This window comes from Grammomys surdaster, unplaced genomic scaffold (assembly GCF_004785775.1).
Source record: "Grammomys surdaster isolate TR1022 unplaced genomic scaffold, NIH_TR_1.0 126133, whole genome shotgun sequence".
NCBI classification, from domain to species: Eukaryota; Metazoa; Chordata; class Mammalia; order Rodentia; family Muridae; genus Grammomys; species Grammomys surdaster.
Window position 1 is genome coordinate 7,073,060 of NW_021620941.1, and position 20,365 is coordinate 7,093,424.

At 49.8% G+C, this 20,365-nt stretch overlaps 1 protein-coding gene across 2 annotated transcripts in view; it reads left to right on the forward strand.

Annotated features, from left to right (window-relative positions):
- The window catches only part of Sardh (sarcosine dehydrogenase), a 59,595-nt gene that overhangs the window by 32,822 nt on the left and 6,408 nt on the right, over window positions 1-20,365 (forward strand). For both annotated transcript variants that reach the window (XM_028756923.1, XM_028756922.1), the window contains 3 exons: window positions 3,145-3,238; window positions 17,707-17,869; window positions 18,652-18,820. In XM_028756923.1, coding sequence (XP_028612756.1) covers window positions 3,145-3,238; window positions 17,707-17,869; window positions 18,652-18,820 — 426 coding nt within the window. The remainder of the gene's footprint in view (window positions 1-3,144; window positions 3,239-17,706; window positions 17,870-18,651; window positions 18,821-20,365) is intronic.

The window sequence follows — 20,365 nt, forward strand, 5'->3', positions numbered from 1 at the left end:
GAGAGAGAGAGAGAGAGAGAGAGAGAGAGAGAGAGAGAGAGAGAGAGAGAGAGGAGAGCAAAAGGGGAAAGAAGAGGGACAGGAGGATCACGTGACAAGGGCCTACTTTCCATCTGCTTCCTATGCTGCCCACATTCAGCACTCCAGGGATAGCACTTGGAGGTTCTCCCTCCAAGTCTCCTAGTCCCCCCTGCCCCCCAGACTAAGCAGGGTGACAAGGCTAACATCTCAGTGGCTTTTTTCTTATTGATGGAACAGAGGCAGAGACATTTGTCAGGGACGCACAGTTTCTGGGAATCGAGGCAGAAGGACAGGGGGAACCTCTTGACAGGTGTTCTCATATCCTTATCAACACGCCAGTCACCAAGTCAAAACTGTTGTGAGAAGCTGCACCTGGACTAGATGATGTTCCTTGGTAACCAGCAGGGCCTGCCGTGTGCTGGGCCCAGAGATGCAGGCGTGCTTGGTGGAGCCGTGCACCTAGACTGGAAGTGGAAGAAGGGAGAGACAGGAAAGAAGGGGGCCACTTCTTGGGAGTAGGGACCCTCGGGGGATCAGTATGACAAACTTGGTTGTTTGGTGATACCTCTTCTTCCCTGGGTGTCCTGCTGGGATCCTGACTAGTGTGCTTTAGACCCTGCTGTATGTTTATTTTCTGGCACCTTGGGGTTGACCAAACCAGTCCCTTCTTGCTGAGTCCAGATCCTGCCCACTGCTCGGAGAACAGGAGGGAAGCCAGGTCAGACAAAGCATTTCCGGAGGCCAGGAGGAGGGAGGGACGGGGTGAGGACCAGCAAACTGTTTATTCCAGAGTTTAGAGGGTTTGATTAGCATCTGGCTGCAGGGGCCCCGTAGTGCTGTGGGCATGGCTTCCAATACTCCCCCCCCCTTGGGTGGGTGGAGCCTATAGGTCAACTTGAAGGAGTAAAGTCCCACCTGCTGCACTAGAGGCCCTGCCTGGCCTGCAGGAGACTCCAGCTTCATTGCATGGTGACCTTGGACGGGAACAGGCTATTTTTAGGGGGGGGGAGGAAGAAGGATACCAGACAGTCTGATCAAGGTGCAAACCCAGGGGACAGCTGTGTGGCAGCCTCCAGGCTGGCAGCTCCCCCCCCCAACCTCTTTTTCATCTCTTCCAGAAGACTCTCCTGTTCCCCTTATGAGTAGTAATGTCACTAGCCCAAACAGGCCTAGTCCCTAAGCCATGTGGGGAGCACTTAGCACAGCACCTGGGTCATGGGAGGTACCGTATGAACTGCTACTCAGAAGAACTTTCTGGAAATCGGCTATCCCTGAGCCAGGCGGTACAGCAGCTGCTGAGCCTTTACCTGGCTCTTGACCCCTCTGTCAGCTGCATTTCTCAATTTGATGAGCTTCATTCAGTTCAAACAGCCTCCTGTAGTTGCTGGGGACACACAGAGCTTTGTGGGATGATCACAGTTGTCGGCATGGGCCTCGGGTGCTAGACACATGTTTTTGTGATCTATGAGGGTTGTCTAAATCTCCACTTTAGCAGCCAGGGCCAAGGCCCAGGAAGTGCTGGGATTTGCCCCTAGGACTCCAGGTGGCCTCTTTCCCCAGGCTACCTGTTCTTCTCCAGTGTAGGACTGTAGCCTTGGCAGACCTGGGTGGCTGTCCTTTAGGACTGACACCCAGCCTTGGTCACAGTCCTTCAAGCCCCACTTGAGAGGCCATATGTATCATTTATGCCCCACGGAGAAGACAACACAGCCCTGTATTCTGCCAGGCTACCTCTCTGCTGTGTGGCTGCCCCGGGGCTGTGGGAGCCTGGGTTCTAGGAGGTCTGGAGGCAGCAGAGCCGAGCTGAACCTCTAGGGCTAGCACCACGTGGGGCTGAGGTTACATAAGGATCTTGGCAGAAGGCAGTGGCTGAGCACCTCAGGCAGGCGTGGGTGGTAGATCCCAGCTCTGTGGGGTGGGGATTTGGGCTGGCTGTACTTCTGAGCACTTGCTGCAGCCTTCTGGGACCCTGATGGGTAGAAGTGGGGGTGTGTCCAGTCCTAGGGTACTTGCTCTTCTGCCGGTGTTGAGCCCAGATGTTTGCAATTGGCACCACTCACCAGATAATTGAGAACCAAGCAGTAGGCGGTGTAGGGTCCTGTTGGCACGGAACCCCTGGTGCTGCTGGGTACAGCAAAGGGAGAGGAAAACGGCAGATGCCTGTGTAGTCACACAAGGACCCTTGGGGAGAGAATCTAGGGGCACTGCCTAGAGGAGGTGACTGCTGGATGAGTCAAGAGCTGAGGGGGTCAAATATGATAAGGAGCAGGGCAGGAGTATGGAGGGACACAGGAGAAGTGACTTGGGAGGAGGCATGTGGACTTGGGGCATGGGCCTGCAGGACTTTGTCTATTTCACAGCAGCCAGGCGGGGCTGGGCTGCAGTAGAGTGGGGAGGTGGGAGAGGGAAACTGGCTGAGGCCAGTGCAGGACAATACAGTGCACCTCAACGGTACTCTCAGAATAGCAGTGGAAATGTGAGAATGGGCCATGTTGTGGTTTAGACAAGCAGTGAACAGAACAATATGAGCCACTGTCATGAGACACTTGAGATGAGCCCATTGCTGTAAGGACACCCAGCCACGAGCACTAGGTTCTCATGCTCACCAGGAGGATGGGACTGTAATCTCTCTACATCCTTGTGACACCTGTGAGGCTGAGATCCACTCCAGGCAGGACCCTTGGGTTTGGTTGGGGGATGCACCAGGAGGTGGTGGCAGTGACAGCAATGGTGGTGGTAATGGAGGTGCAGGTGCAGTACGGTGTCCTATGCTCCCTGCTGGGTCCTGTATACTCACCACAGCTTGACCTTTGACTCTCCTACATAAAACAGAGGCACCATTGCCAATGTTTCTCAGTGACCACCATGGTGACTCAGGTGGGATCTAGAGTGCTTGGTGGTTGGATAACTATTTTAGTTGAACATCTTGCAACCAGAGCTCACCTATAGCCTGGCTTCCCTGACAGCCCACAGGAAGGTGGCTTTTTCACAAGGTGGTACTTGTGGCCTGTACCTAACCAGATTGTATAGATTAAATGTCATTTGTTGTCCACCCTCTGATATTGGCCCCACTGGCCAGGAATCCCTGAGGTTGTGTGACTCACTGACTGTCCTTGTTCACAGCCGTGCCATTCTCCAGGATGTGCTTGATGCTGACCTGAGCAATGAGGCCTTCCCCTTCTCCACCCACCAGCTGGTGAGAGCTGCTGGGCACCTGGTAGGTAGCAATGGCCATCGGCCTCTGGGGTCTGGAGCGTGGTGGCAGCAACTTTTAGCAAAGGTAGGGTGGGCTTAGGAGTCTGGTACCTTTGGGGCAAGTCTCTTTACTCCCTGGACCTCAACTCCCAGTGCCAGTCAGAGGTGATGGCAGCCAGGCTGACCCTGGGGGAGCTCAGAGGGGCATAATGGGATCAAGATGCTGTGTCATGTGTTTTCCTCTTGGTGCCTGGCATGTGCTGGTCTCATCTGGGAAGAGCCTTCATTGCTTGCACAGATGCCTTTGTGTCCTCTTCTCAAAGCAGCAGAGGATGTCTGTCTAAGCCAGAGTGACTACTGCTTTTCTGACTCCCTAGAAACAACAGGGCTGGGAACACTGACAGTTCTCTGCAGGGTCCCACATCCCCTGGGGAGGCTACGTCTCCTTCCTTGCAATATCTTACTTACAATACCTTCCTTACACTATCATCCTGGTATTGTAGTCCTGACAAGGCTGGCTTGCCCGCTAAAGTCATCCTGGATCATTTATTTTCTGCAGCTTTTGCAGGGATCCCAGGCTGTGCTGCATGAAGGTTACTTCTCTAAACTGATTTTAGAGAATCTGGATGTCTTGCTCAGGCTGCCCAAATGACAATGCCCCCCAAAACAGAGATCTGTGCTGGTGACACATATGCCTACAGGAGGGCAAGGACACTCTTGGGCATGTCCTGTCCTCTCTACTTGGCCACCTCTAGGATTTTGTGGAGAAATGTGGAAGAATATCAGTTGGAGAATAAGATTCCTGCCCACAGAGGGGCCAGACATCCTGGGACCAGGCTGGAACCTGTCAGCAAATAAACAGAGTGGGGCTGAGTGCTAGGGAGGACGCTGCCAGAGAGAACGGGTGATAAAGGCAGTCATGTGGGCTGCACTCCACCGCCCCTCTGGAAGCTTCCCCAGGGTTCAGGAAGTGGGGTGGGGGTTCTCTGTCTAGCTTGTTTCCTGCCTTGCTAGTGCAAAGCTGTTTGCTGGGACCAGAGAGGGTAGGTGCTCTTAAAGAGTAGTGTCGTGGGATCCTAGGATATGGCAGTCTCCAGACCTTCAGATTCCAGCTTGGTTGTTTATGATAGCATCCTGGTGGCATTTGTGTTGGTGTATTCAGCATCCAGAGTCCAGTTTTGGTCAGGGCTGGGTTCTGCTGTATGGAGGAGAGGAAAGCTGTGTCTCTCTTCCACTGTGCTGAGGCTTGGCATAGCCACAGTCTGTGAGTCTGTGTGTGGTTTGGATGTTCGTGGAGGGAAGACTGGGTGGGAATATATCCCCTCCTGTCAAGATCAGAATCCTCCCACCACTGTGGGGTAGGGGAGCGGCATGGGGTTCCCAACTCCAGCTGCTCCCTCCCATGGGACCCTATCCTGGCCATGACTGCCTCCACGGCCCTCCCAGGCTGCCTGGGAGTCTTCACCTGGGGCCTGGGAGTTAGGCCAGGGCCCAGACTGAGCTGACACAGCTCATCCTGCCCAGGGTCATAGGCAGGCCAAGCCCCAGAGTAGGTGTCTGGTTTGGGGAGGATATATTCACTGGCTATTCATGTCTCCTGCCAAGCTGACTTACGGTGGCATAACATACATATGAAATAATGCTCATAGCCTGGCTCATAGCATAGACCTGTCATCCCAGCTATGCAGGAGACAGGGCAGAATTGAAAGTTCAAGGTCAGCCTGGTCAACTTAGTAAGATCCTCCCTCAAAATAACAAGTAAAAAGAGAGCCAGGCTATAGCTCAGTGCTAGAGTGCTTGTCTAGCATGTGTGAAAGCCCAGGTTCAACCCATAACATTGTAAAAAACAAACAGAAGCAAGCAAGCAAGCAAGCAAGCAAGCAAGCAAGCAAGCAAGTGAGCGAGCAACACAAACACCATCATCCTGTTTCCAGCCATAGCTGTGCAGCAAAAGCTGGGTACCGAGTCCAAGCCAGACCTCACTTCTGCAGCACAACCTTGGGACACAACCTTGTCCTCACTGGGCCTTGCTTCTCTTGGCCCTGGAATAGGGTCACAGTCCAGAGCCCATGGCATGATTACATAAAGATGGCCTTCTCCATGTGGCAAAGGCACAGTGACCAACACATGTCACCAAATTCTTGGCGGTGTTGTAAAACATGAGAAAACTCAAGAAAGCTCATCCATCCATCTGTAGAGGCTGTGTGACATCTGCCTGTTTGTAACCACGCCAGGCCTGCTCTCTGCATAGTGACTGTGGTCTGCACACCCCTTTGTTCTTTCGTGGTGCTTGCTCTTTGCAACATACAAGAACCTGTGCCCACTCCCCTGCCTTAGTGGTACCCAGGTTCAAACATCATGGGGTCCATTTCTTCTCTTGGAAGCAGCCTAGTGGCAGATATTCTTACCCACGGTGCTATGCATTTTCTGTCCTAAGAAAGAAACTGGTAAGTGAACCCACTGAGTAATAGCCAGCCTGCCCTACCCACTTATTCTTGGCCACATCCGTTTATAGTGCCTTCCTAGATCTGGTAGGTCAGGAGAAGACAGTGCTCTCAAGACCAGGGTTCTTGTCTTGGGGGGACTGGTTGTACAGTGAGCTGGGAAGCCCAGAATCCTGCACATCCCTGATGATAACATGCCTAGGAGAACATGGTACACAAGACAACATTCAACATGGGAAGACTCGGGGTCCTATTTCAACTATCTGGTCACACAATGGGGCTATCAGATGGATGGACCCATGCCTTTGAGGCTAGACATAGTAATGCCTCATCAAAGCTGGGCCCATGACATTTATTGCCAATGTACCTCCTGGTACCATGTACATATGGCACCATTGTGGACCATCAGAGAGTTCCAGTGTTTGGATATGAACCCATGGTGTTATTCCTATTTTACAGCTGCCCTGCCCCCAACAGCTCCTCCCCTGGCTCTAGAATGAATTCCAGATGTGTTGGCTGGGAGCACCTGTGGGACTGGGCCAGACATAGTGATGAGGAGGAAGGTGCAGCCTGCTCTCTGTGAGTGCATCCCCGCCCACAGGCTCAAGGGAGCTTGCAGCTGCAGTCCAGGGCAGTGGAGAATGGCTGCCACTGCCCAGGGGATGATTGACTGAGAGTCCCTGGAAATGCTCACAGGGTCTTTGTAAGATAAGCTTGACATGGAGATGCTAGTGTCCTGTTGTTTTCCAAGTGCCAGCAACCATGAGCCTGAGGGCTGTTTCCTCAAGAAGATGAGCCAGGCTCATAACACGTGGTTCGCTAACATACAAGAAAAGTCTGCCATGGTGTGGTCTCCATCCAGAAATATTTGACACCTGTCCCTGAGCACAGCTAGCTATTCTCTCTCGTCCTGCTTCTTCAGAGGTCATGGCCACACAGATTGGGAGGATCTCTGAAGACAGGGCTTGCCAGGTAACTAGTGAACAAAGCTCCTGGGACATGTGGGCTGGAGTAGGAGTAGAGGCACAGGCTGCAGCTGAGGTTATGTAAGACTGTGCCCTGCCAGGGACTCCTGTCCCGGTGACCCCACCTTCTCCCAAGGGCCTGAAAGAGGGTTAGGCCAAAGAGAACAAGATTGTTCCTGTGGCGTCCATGCTGTCGTTTGGGCTGACCTGGAAAGTTGTCTCTTAGTGTGGCTTAGGACACAAATCCCAGTGGCTCAAGCCTTTCCATTCCTTGGCCAACAGTACATGGCAGTTTAGTCTCTGGTGGCACTTCAATCTGTAGAAGCTGGCTAGCTGCTGCCCTGGGCCCAGAGGTGGGGCTTACAGGCAAGTGGGGAACAAGGAGCTGAGCCACGGATATGAAAGGTTAGTATACGCCAACATTTCTGTGCTACCCTGACCCTCAGAACTGGGAGGTAGATGTTGGCCTTAAAAATCTTATGCCAGCTTTCTTAGGCCTTGGTTTCCCTGGCAATAGTACAAAGTCTAGACAATGTCAAAAGTGCTTTGTGGTGCATCACACGTATTTACTCAAATACTGAACCCTCTTGGAATCCAGGAGAAATTTCTTATTCTAAGTGATATCTTGTCCTGGCTTAAAACTATGTTGATGAACTGTCCATCAGCATGTGGAGGCTCTCGGGCCAGAACATGGAGCCAGGCCACGTATTTATAGATCAGTTGGCTTCTAGCCCACCAGCTGCAGGAGAGGAATGTGTGTGTGTCTGCGCAGTCAGCAAATGCCAGGTCAAGCAGAGATGTGAGCAATGACTTTGGTGAGTGCCAAGTTCTGCAGACCCTGTCCTGTGGATCAAGGCCCAGGACCCTGCTGTGGTTGCCAAATTCCACTCATGACAGGACCTGGTCAGAGATGCCCAGTCACACGTCACTGACTTTTGCAATAGTGCTTCTCTGAGATGCTTGTGTTAGGGCCAGACATCTACAGTCTTTGGATTCCTAGAGGAAGAAGGGGGCTGGGGACAGTGAGTGTCCACTCAGCAGTGAATGTCCACTCAGCAGCCAACAGACCATTGGTCTTTGCTCCTCACATATTTGCCTCAAGGCCAGCGAGATTCCCCAGTGGGGAGGAGCTCAGCTCAGCCTGTACTGGGTCAGACATGGTGTTCTCGGCACCTTGGCCGAAGACACCCCACCCCCCAAGCAGAGAACAGGCCTCTCTTAGCAAACCAGCAGGCTCCAGGCTGGGAGTCATCATGAGGCATAACAATAAAGCAATTTCCCTCTGAAAATTAATTTCAAATCAGGAGGAAATTGGATTTCTTTCCTGGCATCGAAGAAGCCCTAGCTTGTCACTGCTGTGACTCCATTTGCTCAGGATAGAACAGGCTCACGCCGCATGCATTTGATAAACTACAGAGTACCAGTGAGAACACATTCACAGAGAGTACAGCTGCCTAGAAACTTGTGCTACGAGGCCAGCACAGATCTGCCGAACCCTTCCTTAGACAGCCGTAGAATGTTATTCTCTAATTCCGTGACGCAGCCAAAAAAGATACGGCATCCGCAGTCTGGGCATGTGTTCCCTGCCACTATTCAAGCTGTCAGTGGAGGATAAAATGCTTGCCAGAAAAATGTAGGAACACAGCGTGGCTGGAATGAGGTGGGGTCACCCTGTGTGACCCCAGTGTGTGCTGAGTTTAGAACCCATTTGGGAGTGGTATACGTCCTTTCTCTCCAGTGCTCTGTGATCCAGTGCTCTTGTCTGTGCATGCAGGCATTTTTACCAGCTGCTTGGATTTAAGGATCTCAGGTCAGAGCTGCTGCAACATGAATTTCCTCAGAGAAATGGCTGGCTCTCTGAAGGCCAAAGGGATGGACCCCAGGGCCAGCAACTGTGGGAGAGTCTTCAAGCTGTGTGAGTTAAGTACTGTCTGCTTACGCCCATTTCTAGAAGATTGGGTTATAGTCATTATCGTCACTGCCATGTTATACCGTCAGACCACCAGTCCCACAATCACTGCCACTGAAGACATTATTACTGTCACTTTCTTATCACCATGATCAACACCATCATCACTACAGTCACCAATACCACCTGTATCGTCACTATAGCCACCATCAACACCGTCACCGTTGCCACATTACTACCGCCACCAATGTCTTCATCATTACCATCACCACCTCTTTATCACCACCACAGGCACCATCACCACTACCAATGCGATCACCACCCGACCCCCATCACCACCATGACATGAGCACACTGGTGCCATCACCATGAGAATCACTACCATCCTCACCTCCCACCCTACGAGTTTCCAAGTCAGACAAGGGCACTGGATGGAGTTCTCTCCCAGGGTAGTGTTTTTACACTTAGAGCGTCTTGGCCGTCTTCTGAGGGTTAGGATGGACTTTCCTCCAGTTCTACCATCAACTTCCTTGCCCTCTCCTGTGGGTTTGGGCCTCTGGGGGTCCTCATTTGTTTAGGAATGACTGAGTTTGGAGCATGTACCTACTGTTCTGGAAACACTGAGACTACTGTGGGACAGTGAGATTGTAAAAGCTTAGACAGGACCTATCTTCTCGAGCCCCCACTCTCTACATGGGACACGTTCAGGGTGTTTCCCAAGAATGGCTTGGCCTTCCCTGTCCTGGCACCACTATGGTCTTCAAGCCGAGACTAGGCTGAGTGCAATTTTGAACCTCTCCATACATAGCTGGTGTGAAGTTCAGCAGTGTGCCAGATGTGTGACCTCGACCATGTGACTGAAATCCTAGATCCTTCTCTCTTACCAAAGAAGTCAACACTCAAGAGTAGAGATGCCTTTCAGAGCTCAGATTTTGGATCTGAGAATATCAGGACGAATCCTGTTCTGCCACCAAAGTCTTTGAGGCCACTTTGGTGCTTATCCAGCATATAGAACCAGTGTTATCAGTAGATATTGGCTCAATCATGAGTCACCTGAGAGCATCCATGCTGGCTAACGTTACACCAGAAGGATTGGTTGAGGTTATAGAACACATCTACCTCCCAACACCTCATAGTTGCATGCCTCCATAGATGTTAGCAGGCTTTGAACAAGTGGGTTCCTTACTTGTCTGTATTTCAGAGTGATTGTCTGTGACATGCTTCTAGGAGTCCTGGGAGGCAGAGGCTGTTTCTCTGCAATTTTGTTGGCAAAAGCTGAGATTCAAAGGCAAGGTCTGTTGTCAGGGGAGAACCATGCAGACTCTAATTTAAAGCTCTGTCTGTGCTGTCCTATGAGTTCGGCCCTTATGGCATCTGCCCTGGCAGGGTGGCTGACTCCTCATCTATCCTGTCAGTTGACTGCCAAGAGGGCTAGACAATGTATCTGAACTGTGGAAGGTTAGAATCCTGGGACTGCATTTTTGACCCAGTGAGATGTTTGAAGGTAGGTGATCACTGAATGGAGGCTCAGAGACTTGATCTGCCCTGGGTTTGACACCTATGTCTGGTTCAGTGTTATTGTCTAGAATGGACAGATAAGGCCAGACCTCCACTATGAAGAGCCCTGGGCTGGTGACCTGGAAGATTTCCTTATAAATTCTGGGCTTTCGCCTTGCTGGGCTGAGCTGAGTCTGTTGACTACTATATTGGTGGCTTTTGGGCGTCCAGAAAAGACATGGTGCTGAGTGGCAAGATGAGATCTCTCGTGCCCACTCTAATGAGCAACTGTTACCACTGGGACGGCCTGAATAACCCTGGGAATGGACAGAACTCTCCTCTGAGGACATCCAGGACCTTCCAGGAGAAGAGGATCCTGGGCTGATTTGGGATGGTCATATGGGTCTAGATGTGCAGGTTTCCAAGGCTTCAGCCCTCTTACTGGCCTCTTCAGAGACAATTCTCAACCAGCTGTGTTCTACCATTCAAGGCTCTGAGCCCAGGAGGCCACTGTGGCTCTGCTTGACATAAGATCCACTCTGGTCCTTGAGAGGCCATTGTCCTAGCTGGGGCAGGAGAGCGTCACCTCCTACTGAGTCATGAAAGTTGCTCTTTTATTTACAGCGCTTAATCTGTATAGTGATACCAGGTGATAACTCCAGAGTACCGTCCCTGCATGGGGACAGGGACTTCTTTGCAGCCTCACCCTCATGGGTCTAATTCAAAATGCCCATTTTCAAACAGGAGGCAGAGCCAGCCTTGGACACCCCAGGGTAGCCTGCCTGTCCGTCAGAATCTGGGGTCTCTCTATTTCTTTTCAGCAGCGTATCCTCCAAAAATAACCCAAGTCCTGCGCCTATGCTCAGCGTGATGAGTGTTCAGTTGCATAGGGTTGGGCTTCTGGGTGACAGGCATGCTGGAGATATTTCTTGGGGACTAATTAAAGATGCTGTGTTTTGAAGTGCTCTAGTGAGACTAGGGATTCCTCAGGACAGCCCTCCCTTGCCATTCCCCAGGGCTGTGCCCCATTCAGCGTCTCCTGGGCAGAAGTTTGGGTCTCTGCTCACAGTCTCATTCACTGTCTTCAGTCCTAGAGAAGCCCACCACTGTCCTTTTCAATTATTTTTAATAGATAGACAGAGCACACAAAATTGACATATTAATGAGGCTCCATGTGATAGTGGGGTTCTATGGTGGTGGGGTACTGTATAGCCCATGTGGTACCTGTTTTATACTGGATGGTAGGTTCCATGTGGTGGCTGAGTACCATGTGTGACAAGGTACTGTGTGGTGATGTAGTACCACAGTAAGTACTGTGGCAGGGTGCCATGTGATGGTGAGGCACAGTTGCTATTTTGATGCATGGACACAAGGTATACTGTTTGCATCAAGATACACACTTCTGTTTCCTCAATATCTGTTTTTCTTGTGTGTGTATTGTATGTGACTGTCCATATCTGTGTGTATGTACGCATGTACATTCAGGTATGGGAGTGTGTGGGCATGTGCATCCATGTGGAGTCCATAGGAGATCATGGGGTGTCTTCCTCACTTGCTCTCTGTCTTGTTTTGTGAGACAGGGTCTCTTACCAGTGATCGGGTGCATCCTCCCATCTCAGCTTCTCTATCGCTGAGATTACAGATGTGCACCTCCATGCCTGGCTGTTACATGGAAGCTGGGGATTGAACTCATGCCTTTATGCCTGCACTGCAAGCACTTTGCCAACTGAGCCATCTCCTCACTTATTCATTCATTTTTACATCTATCTCTCTATCTGCCTATCTGCCTATCTATCTATCTATCTATCTATCTATCTATCTATCTATCTATCATCTATCTATCATCTATCTATCTATCATCTATCTATCTATCTATCTATCTATCTTCTATCATCTATCATCTATCATCTATCATGTGTGTGTTTGTGTGTGTGAGTATATGGACATGTATGCACATACCATGGAGGGAGGTCAGTGGGAGTCAGTTTTTTCCTTCCACTCCATGGATTCTGGTGACTGAACTCAGGCTGCCAGGCTGAGTGGCAAGCACCTTCACTCATGATCTACCTCTCATGCCCCAAGGTAAGCCTGGATGCCACACTTTACAAGTCAGATCAGCTCGTACCTGCCAGTGGCTAGCTTCTTGTACTTAACAATGACAAGCACTACCTTTTTTGTTTGTTTTGTTTTGTTTTGAGACAGGGTTTCTCTGTGTAGCCCTGGTTGTCCTGGACTCATTCTGTAGACTAGGCTGGTCTTGAACTTAGAGATCCACCAGCCTCTGCCTCCTAAGGGCTGGGATTATAGGCATGCACCACCACTGCTTGGCTGGATATTATTCTATTGGGTACATGAATTACACTTATGTTGAGTGACATCATTGCAACGAACATAGTATAGGCATATCTTCAACAGCTTTCATTTCTTCTCAAAATACAGCCCAGAGTTGCTGGGACATACAGTACCTCTGCTTGTCCCTCTCCCCTCCAGGATCTGCATCACAACTCACCCCTGAACGCAGCATGGAGCTCCCACTGTGTTCCACTCCCTGAGTTTGGTCTGCTGCCTACATCTGTCCTCTCTGTATCTAGTACTTGAGACACAGACAAAGCACACCTCACCTGGGCACTCGGGCCTCAGTTTTCTCTCCCTAGAAGGGATCTGTTGGTTTTTACCATCTTAACATTTTTTGGGAATGGGGGGATGTGAGATCCATCTATAAAGGCAAGGTTGTTCCTCAGTCTCCTGAGAACTGGATTTACTCCCAGCTTCAACCATTTTAAGCCTTCTATCCAGTAATGTGAGTACAAGCACCCTGTTGTGAGATTGTTGAGCTGAAACTCAAACCCATCAGACAAAACACTTCTCAAGCCTGGTTCTGGAGAGCAACGAACACCCTGTGGACCCTGCAGCATAGCCCCTATGTGACTGTCCTGACTCAGCACAGCCAGGGCGCTGTCCTTATCCCAGCAGGTGTCAGGACATCCTTCCTGCCATACAGGTGACTGCTGTTCTGTTGTGTGAATGAACTCTTGGGCTGCTGTGTGTGACAGCAGTGCAAAAACCCCTCTGTGAACTCTGCCTCCCATGCTGAGGGCTGGGTTGGGGTAGTGTCTACACACAAACTGGGCCACACCACCTAGGTTTATTTTAAAATTTCAAGAGGCCCTGCCAGCAAATGCAAAGCTTCTGATTTCTCTACCTCCTCGCCAGCTTCTGTTTGTCTGGCTTTTTGTAAAATCTAAATTACATTTATTATTACTATTTTGTGTGTGTGAGGACACATGTGTTATGGCATGTCTGTGGGAGCCAGAGGACAACTTGGAGGAGTCAGTTCTGTTCTTCCACCATGTTGGTCCTAGGGGTAGAACTCAGGGCACCTTTATCCGAAGAGTCACCATCTCCACCCTGCTTGCCTAAAAAAAGGAAAAAAAAAAAGATTTTGTTTTGTTTTGTTTTTTTTCCAGATAGGGTTTCTCTGTGTAGCCCTGGTTGTCCTGGAACTCTTGTCTGTAGACCAGGCTTGCCTGGAACTCAGAGATCAACTTGTTTCTGCTTCTCCACTGTTCTGATTAAAGGCATACACCACCACTGCTGTGTTTGAAAGATTTTTTTTAATTTATATTTTTTTGAGACAAACATTTTGTTTTGTTTTTGAGACAGGATTTCTGTATGTATCTCTGGCTGCCCTGAAACTCGATCTATAGAACAGGCTAGCCTCAAACTATAGAGATCCACCTGCTTTTATCTCCTGATCCGCCACTACTGCCAGGCAGGACTTGTGTTTTTAATTGTGTGTATCCCCAAGTGTGGGTACCCATGAAGCTCACCGAGTTGCCTACATGGGAATTAACTTCCAGATGCTCTGCTGAGTTTCATTGCTCTGGCTCTCTGCAGTATGTTAACCATACTGCGTTAACTGCTATGGCTTAGTTGCTATCTGTTCTGAAATGACCAATGAATTCCTCAACGTTGTCAGTTTTCAAATCTGATGTGGCTCTCAGGGTCATTCGAGAGTCTGTATGAGCTTTAAGAGGTTGTTTTTCTACCTCTTCAATTTAATAAACACCAATGTGACTCTGCCAGGGCTGTGTGGCTTCCTGCTGCTTTGGGCGGCTCGGGCATTTTAGTAATACGGTTTATAATCCCTAAACATGGGGTGTCTTTGTTTGTCATCTTAAAATCCTTTCACCTCTTGGCTGTGATTACTCCTAAATATTTGGGTGCTGGTATGACTGACATTGTTTTAATTTCATTCTTTTGTTTTCAAACTTTTGAGACACTCCCATCAAGCCCAGGCTGAACTGAAACTTCCTATGTAACTAGGGATGACTTTAAACTCCTCAATCCTCCTGCCTGCACCTCCTAATCTCTGGGATGGCAGATGGGATGGCACATTGCTGGGTTAATTTCTATTTATGGGTTGTTCATTGGTAGCAGATGACTTTGTATGTTGGCTTTGTATCTTGAAACCGAGGGTTCTGTTTATTGTGGAGTCTTTCGAGCGAGACAAGGTTTTATTAAAACCTGGTTCAAGGCCCTTCCTGCCAACCTTGTAGAATTCTAGCTCCACCCATTGCCAGCAGCATCTTTCAAGAAGCGCTGCTTCCTCTTAAGCCTTCTTTATTTTGTATTTTTTGTGGAATCAACTCTAGGACCTTTCACATGCTAGGTGTCTTAGCATGACATGCCATGCTAGGACATGCTAGGTCATGCTAGATCATGCTAAGTCATGCTAGGACATGCTAGGTCATGCTAGATCATGCTAAGTCATGCTAGGACATGCTAGGTCATACTAAGTCATGATAGGACATGCTAGAACATGTTAGGACATGCTGGGTCATGTTAGGTCATACTAGGACATGCTAGGACATGCTAAGTGCCCTATCATTGGGCTGCATCTTCAGCACTCTCTTAATTTTAAAGCTAATTTTAATTTTAATTTTAAAAATCTTAATTTTAAAGCGACCTGAACCGGGATGTCATCCTTGTCCTTGATGTTTGCCTGAGCTTGGGTTCCCTTCACTTAACACAGCAGTTTCCAGGTCTATCCATTCATATTTTCATTTTTCTTTATGGACAAATAAAACTCCACTGCATGTATGTATCATCCAATGATGGCATCTAGACTGGTTCCATTTCCTTCCAAGTGTATCTCAAGCAGCACTGAACATAGCTGTACAAGTGCCTGAGCCAACGTTTGAAGGCAGATGAATATAAGCTAGGCATGGACCTTTCTAATCCTGCTGCTCACAAACCCTGCCTGAAGCACGTTGCTTAGATAGGTCACAAAGGCTGGAGCCTTCGAGGTAGCTGGGAGGTGCCTGGCTCATAGTGATGAAGAAAATGAGTTTGTTCTCAGTCTTGTCCCATTTTTGTGTGTCACTATGGGAGGAAATGAGACCTGCCCTTAACTCTATTGCTTCAAAGGGATAAAATGGAAGACACCCAGGTACTCATGATCTATGGACCTGGAAGGCCCACATATCCCCAAATTCTCACTGTGCCAGTAGGTAGAAGAACCTACCATCTTCTCTCAGGAATTTCTTCTTGGTACCTGCCATGGGCCACATTGTTCTGTAGTGGAGACCTAGAAGTTGGCCACCTTATGTCCCACATAGGTCAGCAGATCTCAAGCCTCCATGGACATCCCCCACCTGTGTGCTTGGCTGCATGAGGAGTGTCTGAACAGGGAGGTTGGGTGCACTTTAAAAATGACTTTCCCTGCTTCAAAATGACACTGGCTTTGAGCCCCAAGCTCCTTCGGGGCTGTCTAAAATTAGCACCCTGGTGACAAGGCGGTCTTTGTCAGGGGCCCACAGCTTGTGCAGAGAGGCAGGGAAATGTCAACAGTACAGTTTCTGCATCAGTTTGAGTTTTTCTTTTTCACAAGGCCAGGCAAGTGGCCCTGTTTCAAAGGCCTCTAGAACCCAATTTCTCTCTGTCTATGTGATTAGACTGGCAGGTTTATAAGGTGTTGCCTTTGTGGTCAGACAACAGGGTAGCTCCCTTCCCCCACCAGCACAGGGGTGGCAGCACTGGCCTGGCCACCTCTATTTGTGAGGTGCTTTGGGCCCTCCCATACCCTTTGATGAGCTGAGCAGTGATCTTGGGGTGGTGTGCACTGTTGGGGACATTCACTCACACACCCCACAACTTACCTGAAGGCTGGGGAAGTGGGCATCAGTTGTTGGGTGGGTTGGGCTTGTTACATGTACCTAAGCTAAATATTTGGAAAGATTGTATCTTCTGGGAAAGGGATCCTTCACATTGGCTGTGTGGGTGTGGATATGCTTTCCCAGACCCCAGTTCTTCCCACATGAGCCTCGATGCCCTTCCTGCATGGCTATGGTTAAGTGGAATGTGTATGAAGGCCTCAGCCCAGGGACAGCAGATGTCATTCCTGTGTTTGTGAGCCTCAGTTTCTGGAACCACATTGCTCATTCATGTGGCTTCTAGAATGATGGATTTGGCACCCTGAATTGGCACAGCCAAGACATGAACTATCTCAATTTTCTACCTGCTTCCCATGGGTGGAAGAGGCTTGAGGCTTTTAAAAATTAGAGCCTGGGCTCACGATGGCAGAACCTGTGGCTGTGGCTGTATTGGGAGTAAGGTCCTGGCAGATGGGACTGAATGAGGGAGTGTGCATAGTCAACCATCTTGCTGCTGTGACAAAGTACCTGGCAAAACATTTTTGAGGAAAGAAAGGCAGTGGTAGTGCACGCCTTTAACCCCAGAACTCAGGAGGCAGAGGCAGGTGGAGCTCTGAGTTCAAGGACAGCCTGGTCTACAGAGTGAGTTCCAAGACGGCCAGGGCTACACAGAGAAACCCTGTCTTGAACAAGAAAAGAAGCGTTTATTTGAGCTCACAATTTGAAGGTCAGATCCATTATGTGGGAAAGGTATGATGGTCAGCTGTCATATTACATCCATGGTCAGGGACAGAAAGACAGACAGATATGGGCACCCAGCTCGCTTTCTCCTTTTTATTCATTCTGGGAGCTCAGCCTATGGAATGGTACCACCCACCTTCAGGGTGACTCTTCCTACCCTAGTTCACTCAATCTAGAAACTCCCTCAAACAGGCCCAGAACTTTGTCCCCGAGGTGATTCTTAATTCTATCATGTTGATAATATCAATTGTCACAGTTGTTAAGATATGGTTCTTCAGAGTCAATGTGGGTCCAAAGTCCAATGTCAGAATCCTGCTAAGAGCTGGAAACAACACAGAGACTGACAGTGGGAAGAGGGCAGCAGATGCTGAGTGACACAGGTACCTGTGGAGCATTACTGGAGCCCCTTGCTTTGGAAGAAACCAAGAAGGTGTTTCCTGAGCCTCCAGGCATGGCTCAGCCATACCCTGATCTAAGGCTGTGAACCCCCAGAGTAGACATGGAGCTCATTTCTGTTGGTTTAAGCCTACCCAGTTTCTGGTCACTTGCTTGACCACAGAGAACCTGCTGGTCACTTCTGAGGCTTGAGGCCAGGAGATGGGACTGTCTCCCTCTCTCTACATTGAATTTCCCTCTTTCATTTGAAGATTCTCAGCTCAGCTTATGTGAACCCTCCTCAGAAAACCCCATGTCTCAGGGACTGCTGGCAAGTGGCAGTCTGTGCCTGGGCATCAGCAGCCTGAGGCAGCTGTAGCTGATCCACGCCCTTCTCTTCCCAGGTCCGTGCCATCCGGCTGTCGTTTGTCGGGGAACTGGGATGGGAGCTGCATGTCCCCAGTGCATCCTGCTTGCCAGTGTACCGAGCTGTAATGGCTGCAGGTGTGAGGCATGGCCTAGTCAATGCAGGCTACCGTGCCATTGACTCCCTGAGCATTGAGAAAGGTGAGCACAGGGTTGTGATGGCCCTAGGAAGCCAATCAAGCCACCAGGAAGAAGCCGGGGACACTCCTGTCACTGGTGTTTAGATTTTCACATCATAAGTCCCTATATTTCCCAGCCTTGTGCATTTTCTCAGGCCTCACTCCCTATCTATGCATGTGTCTCCAGTGCAGTGCCTCAGAAATGGTGCTGGGATCCCTAATCCGTGCACACATCTGGATTCAGAGAGCTGAGGCACTATCTGGAACCCCAAGGGAGCAGCCTAGTGGAGTGGGCTTGAATTCAGCACTGTGGGCTCCTTGAGGGATCTTTTTGAGAGTTTGAGACATTTGGTTCTGGAGGTTGAATCTAGGACCTCACATATGGCTAAGTGGGGTTCTACCATGACTGACACCTAGGTATCTCCTGAGAGGTAAAGATCAGAGCAGGATGACTTTAGCAAGTGGCCACCTTGCATGCTTTAAACAGTGATAGCAGTTCAGAGTGGGCTCTGCTTTTCCCCTAGGAGTGCTCAGTCCACCCTCTAGGTCCATCCCACATCCACCCCGATAATGCAAGGGACTGGAAAGCTCGTGGGACTAGTCTGCTTCAGGAGCTCATCCAGGGAACCTTCTAGAGACCAGGATCCACCCTGTCTCCCTGGGCTGTCCAGGTTGCTAAGCAATAGTGAAGATGGAGATTTGGGAACTTGGCAGTGTGGGTGTGGGCAGCACCCACATATATCTTTCTAAAGACTTGTTGCACAGCTTGGCTGGACACTCACCTGTAGCCTCCTTGTCCTGCAGGCTATCGACACTGGCATGCAGACCTGAGGCCCGATGACAGTCCCCTGGAGGCAGGATTGGCCTTCACCTGCAAGCTCAAGACCTCGGTGCCCTTCCTAGGTCGCGAGGCCTTGGAGAAGCAGCGTGCCACAGGCCTCCACCGACGCCTGGTGTGCCTCACTGTGGAAGAGTGAGTATCCTGGCCCTGGGTGAGGGTGGCACTTACCATTTCTAGAGCCTCTGGGACTGGCAGATCCCTTAGGTCGGCCTCCCTTTCGCAGTACCCCAGTGCAGACAGGGAGAGTGAGGCCCAGGAGCTCTGTCTACATCTACAACATAAGATCTACGAGATTTACATCTTGTGTTGGTATGAACAGGACTTGTATGCAAATCCAGATCCCGTAAGGACAGAGTGGGCCAGAAGTGGGTCAGAAATGGGGGTGATCAGCAGGGCCCCAAAGACAGATAACACTTAACCTTCTCTAAAGAAGCCATTGAGAAGAGAAAGGTGCTGTAGCTGGACTGGCTCCTCTGGGCTGAGTAAAGCCAGGCCTGGTGACTTGGGAGGGTGAACTCTACATACAAGCTGGTGGCCCTTTTCCTTTGCAACTACTTCCTCGCCTGTTCCATTAAATCCTGACTGGGTAGAACTGTCCTCCATTTATAAATGATGCTCACAATGTCCCAGAGACAGACACTCATACCCAGTCTTGTGGCAGAGGTGAAAGGAGAGAACATGTCACTAGGAGAGTTTGGATGCTGGAGGCCTGGGTTCCACTTGGGCCAGAGTTACACATTGGATAGTGTTGGCAGCCCATAATGGTACCCATAGGAAGTCTCCTAGCAACTGTCTCCAGGAGAAGGAGGTGGCTTTGGGCTCATTGTTTTGCAGCTGACAGGCAGCCACAAATGGTGCCACTTTGCTCAGAGTGTCAAGTGTGATAGGAGGCAATGAGCAGAATTAAAGTTTGTCATCATACTTCTTCCTGAGATCTCACCTTCTCCCTTGATGGCTGCCCAGTTTGGGCAGTAGGGGCCTTTAGGGTGGGGTCCCTATCATGGTCCCCTGAGCCTCTATGAAGCTTCTGAAAGCCAGTGCTTAGATCTAGGGCAGAAGGTTGGCAGCCGTCCTGTTCAGGGGCTCCCTTCTTGTCTCTGCAGCTCTTGACTGCAGGCACATGATGACATGTACCTGCTTCTTTGAGGGACCGTGGGTGAGTCTGGAACCTCAGTCATGCTATTGTATCCCATGGAAAATGGGAGAGGACAGGGGAGGACATGTTCCTCACACCTTCATCCTGACCCTGTCTTCTGCTGGGTGGAGCTCACATGGTGTGGCTCTGAGATAGAGACTCAAGAAGGCATCTGAACTTGCTCTGACCTTTGTCAGTTTTTCGAATAGTTTAGCCCTAGAGAACAGTCTCCAGATGGCACCAAGTGTTATCATATCTGGGTATTGACAGTTCTAGGCTTTCTTTTTCATCTTGTCTATTATTTTGAATTTTCAAAAACTATAGTGTTAATATAGTACACTGACTAAAGAAAAATCCTTTAGGTAGATGTACTATAAAAAGCAGATGACCACTGGGTGATGGTGGTGGACACCTTTAATCCCAGCACTTGGGAGGCAGAGGCAGGTGGATGTCTGAGTTCTGAGTTCGAGGCCAGCCTGGTCTACAGAGAGAGTTCCAAGATAGCTAAGACTAAACAGAGAAACCCTGTCTCAAACATCATC